Below are 3336 nucleotides of genomic sequence, written 5' to 3' on the forward strand. Positions count from 1 at the left end.
GGAAAGATGAAACTTGCCTTAAAACAGAATATTGTTGCAGCAATGGCATGAATTTGAAAAATCACTAAAAATAGTATGAATAGAACTAAATGATGAGTAAGTTATGAAATTGAAGCTTAATGAGTCTATTTTCATATGGATTGAACAAAACAGGAATATAAATTATATTTTATGAGATATTTAAACTTTTACGAAACAGGGCCAGAGTTATTTCTGGATCCCCTGTTCTGACTTTAAAAATTCATAATAAATTTTACCAAAATAATTAGAAGTTTTTATTTTTATGTAAAGATTCCTTATTGAGTCTAGTTTTAATAGAAACAAATCTCATAGTCATCGAAATTTTTTATAGAGATATATCTGATTCGAAATGCACAGAGGTCAGAGCAGTCAAACCCTGAAATAGGGGATACTTTAATTAATAAATTGTACTAATTTGCCCAATAAAAAAATTCTAGAAAAAAATTAGTAAATAGATATATGAGTCTAGATTCAGGGAAAATTTACGGATCTTGATTTCGAGTTTTGTAACTCGAGATATGATTTTTCTTGTAATTTTGACGCGAGTAGCTAGAAAGCTGTGAATGTAGAAACAAATGATTTGAAGTTCTTAAATTGATAAATTATGTTCGGTAACCCCTCAAGCTCGACTCCGGTGATGGTCTCGGGCGTGGGGGCATTACATGACATGCAAATTTTACATTTTGATATCAAGCCACACAATATTCTTCTGGACGAGAACTTTAACCCAAAAGTTTCAGATTTTGGTCTTGCTAAGTTGTACTCAGTAGATGATAACATTGTCTCTCTCACTGCAGCACGAGGAACAATAGGGTATATTGCTCCTGAATTGGTTTACAAAAATCTTGGAGGCATTTCATTCAAAGCTGATGTTTATAGTTTTGGAATGTTGGTGCTAGAAATGGTAGGAAGGAGAAAGAATTTGAATGCATTTGCCGACCGCACTAGCCAAATATATTTTCCATCTTGGATTTATGACCGGTTAGATCAAGGAGAGGACATGGAGCTGGGAGATATTTCTGATGATGAAAAAGTAATGATAAGGAAGATGATAATAACATCCTTTTGGTGTATACAATTATTGCCTTCTGATCGTCCTTCAATGAATAAAGTGTTGAAAATGCTTGAATCTAATGTTGAACTCCTTGAGATGCCTCCAAAACCATTTCATCAACTTCCTCTTGAAACATCAACGGAGGTTCATAACTATGAGAACTTTAATGATGAGGAAAGTAAGTCGTTGTTACTATAATTAGTTTTAATCATGTTGTTTAATATTGGAAACATTTCCTTTCATTATCTTACCTTTGTAGCATCATATAATTTTTTCCTTTCATAGATATTAGTATCTCAGTATATGTATTGTATTTGTACATAAATATATATTTGAAAATAAATGTTGATTTGGTTTTTAAATAAATAATACTGAAGTGATACTTTGTAGGATTCTTGAGCTCCTTCACAACATAAGTGTCTAATGAATTGATGCAAAAGGAGGCTTGAAATAGATAGGAAATAAGGTAAAACTAAACAGAGAGGAGAGAAAATATGTTATAGTGATTAGTTAAAGCACTTAGTCTTCTTCACATAGTTGAATTTGACTACTCAATATAAGATATGCTTTGATTTACTAGGGTAGAATAATTGATGTATAATATACCAAACAATTGTTAGCTTATGATATCCATTCTCCATAATCATCTCCCTTACAATTTTACTTACCATGTCAAAACTAGAGACTCCATTGTCTCTTTTTTTTTCCTTAAGAAGAATTGACTTACATAGACTTAGTGGCTTATTATAGTCGGTTGGAAATTACGTCTCCTTATTTTGTTTAAAGAAATATTTTACAAAATTTATTGTTTAAATTTGATTTTTTGTCTTTATATTAATTTTTATACTTTAATTTGGTTATTTTAACCTTTATACTTTTTAAAATTAAAATTGCAATAATTGTAAAATGGTAGATGTTAAAATCAATAAGTTTTAATGGCATGCTTTCTATTTTCACAAATTACTCATAGAAAACCAAAAGAACTCAAGGCTAAATTGCCTAATCTAAACAGTAGAATCATGTCCAATCAAATAAGGAAGAATACTTTGATTTACAATGGAAAGCAACCAAGAGGCAAGAGTGTTGTCTTGCTGCTCAAAATCAGGATTGACTTTCGACACTCCAACAACATTTGGTTAATCTATTCAGGTGGTGGAATTGTTAAATCATCAATAAGTTCATGAATTTTATGAGTTTTGAGGGCTAACAACACCTGTTGACACCATAGAAGGTAATGAAAGACATCAAGAACAATGTTAATTTTTTTTGGTAGAGAACAACTGATTGTCCACAGCTCCTTCAGCAAGATAGATAAGATTGAGTTGAAGTTGGCCAGCATGTGACACAAGAACCAACCAAAGACAGGCCATTCAGCCCGAGCCAAGCATATGTAGCTAAAGAAACTGTTCCATTTTAGTTTATTTCGTTACTCTAAGTTGCATTTATGTAATTTAGTTTATTTTCAACTTGTTTTTTATGAATTTGATGTAATTAGGTAGTATTGAGCTGATAAATCAGCTTGCCAAAGTGTACAAGAAATGTTTAACAAGTTTCAATGTTGTTTAGTGATGGTAGGTAAATGTTTAGGTAAAAATTTGTTCATTTTGACCAGCTTATGTCTGGTATATGTAATGACATTATGCCAACTTCAAGTTTAATGAAAATTATCATTATTTTTCATTCAAAATATTCTCCATCTTTCTTTACTTTTGTTCATTTTTGTTCTTTAGTCTTTGTTGTTTCTTCAGCAAGTCTCGAGCCTTGCTGCTCAAGCTTCAGCTGAATCTTGCTTCCACTTGTTCTTAACACCCACAATTGGTATCTAGAGCTTTAATCTTGGTGGACCTAATTCTTTTCAAACTTCAAAATCAATGGCTTCATCAGGCTTCTCACCAGCTGCACCACCAGTCTTCAATGGAGAAGGCTATCACATATGGGTGGTCAAAATGAAGACCTACCTACAGGCATTGGACCTATAGGAGGTGGTCAAGTCAGATGTTGAACCAGTACCACTTAGAGCCAACCTAACAATGGCTCAGATCAGACAGCATGCTGATGAATGGACTAAGAGGCACAAGGCCATCTCCTGCATCTAGAATTGTGTGTCAGATGTCATCTTCACTAGGATTATGACATGTGAAACACCAAATCAGGCTTCGGACAGATTGAAAGAGGAGTTTAAAGGGACAGAGAGAACAAGGCAACAACAGCTATTGAACTTGAGAAGGGACTTTGAGAATTTGAAAATGAAGGAGGAATAA

General features: G+C 32.8%; 1 protein-coding gene across 1 annotated transcript; it reads left to right on the plus strand.

Annotated features, from left to right (window-relative positions):
- The first annotated feature begins 688 nt into the window (after positions 1 to 688).
- Positions 689 to 3336, plus strand: LOC121231581 (rust resistance kinase Lr10-like). The gene is made up of 2 exons (XM_041116513.1): positions 689 to 1253; positions 3185 to 3336. Exons 1-2 carry the CDS (start codon positions 689 to 691, stop codon positions 3334 to 3336), a joined length of 717 nt encoding a protein of 238 aa, XP_040972447.1.

Source organism: Gossypium hirsutum, chromosome A01 (assembly GCF_007990345.1).
Source record: "Gossypium hirsutum isolate 1008001.06 chromosome A01, Gossypium_hirsutum_v2.1, whole genome shotgun sequence".
Lineage (NCBI taxonomy): Eukaryota > Viridiplantae > Streptophyta > Magnoliopsida > Malvales > Malvaceae > Gossypium > Gossypium hirsutum.

Excerpts from the sequence above, each read along its gene's own strand:
- LOC121231581 (XM_041116513.1), top strand. The coding sequence starts at position 689 with ATGCAAATTTTACATTTTGATATCAAGCCACACAATATTCTTCTGGAC. Across the intron at positions 1,254-3,184 it reads GAACTTTAATGATGAGGAAA|ATGTCATCTTCACTAGGATT; the intron begins GTAAGTCGTTGT and ends ATTGTGTGTCAG.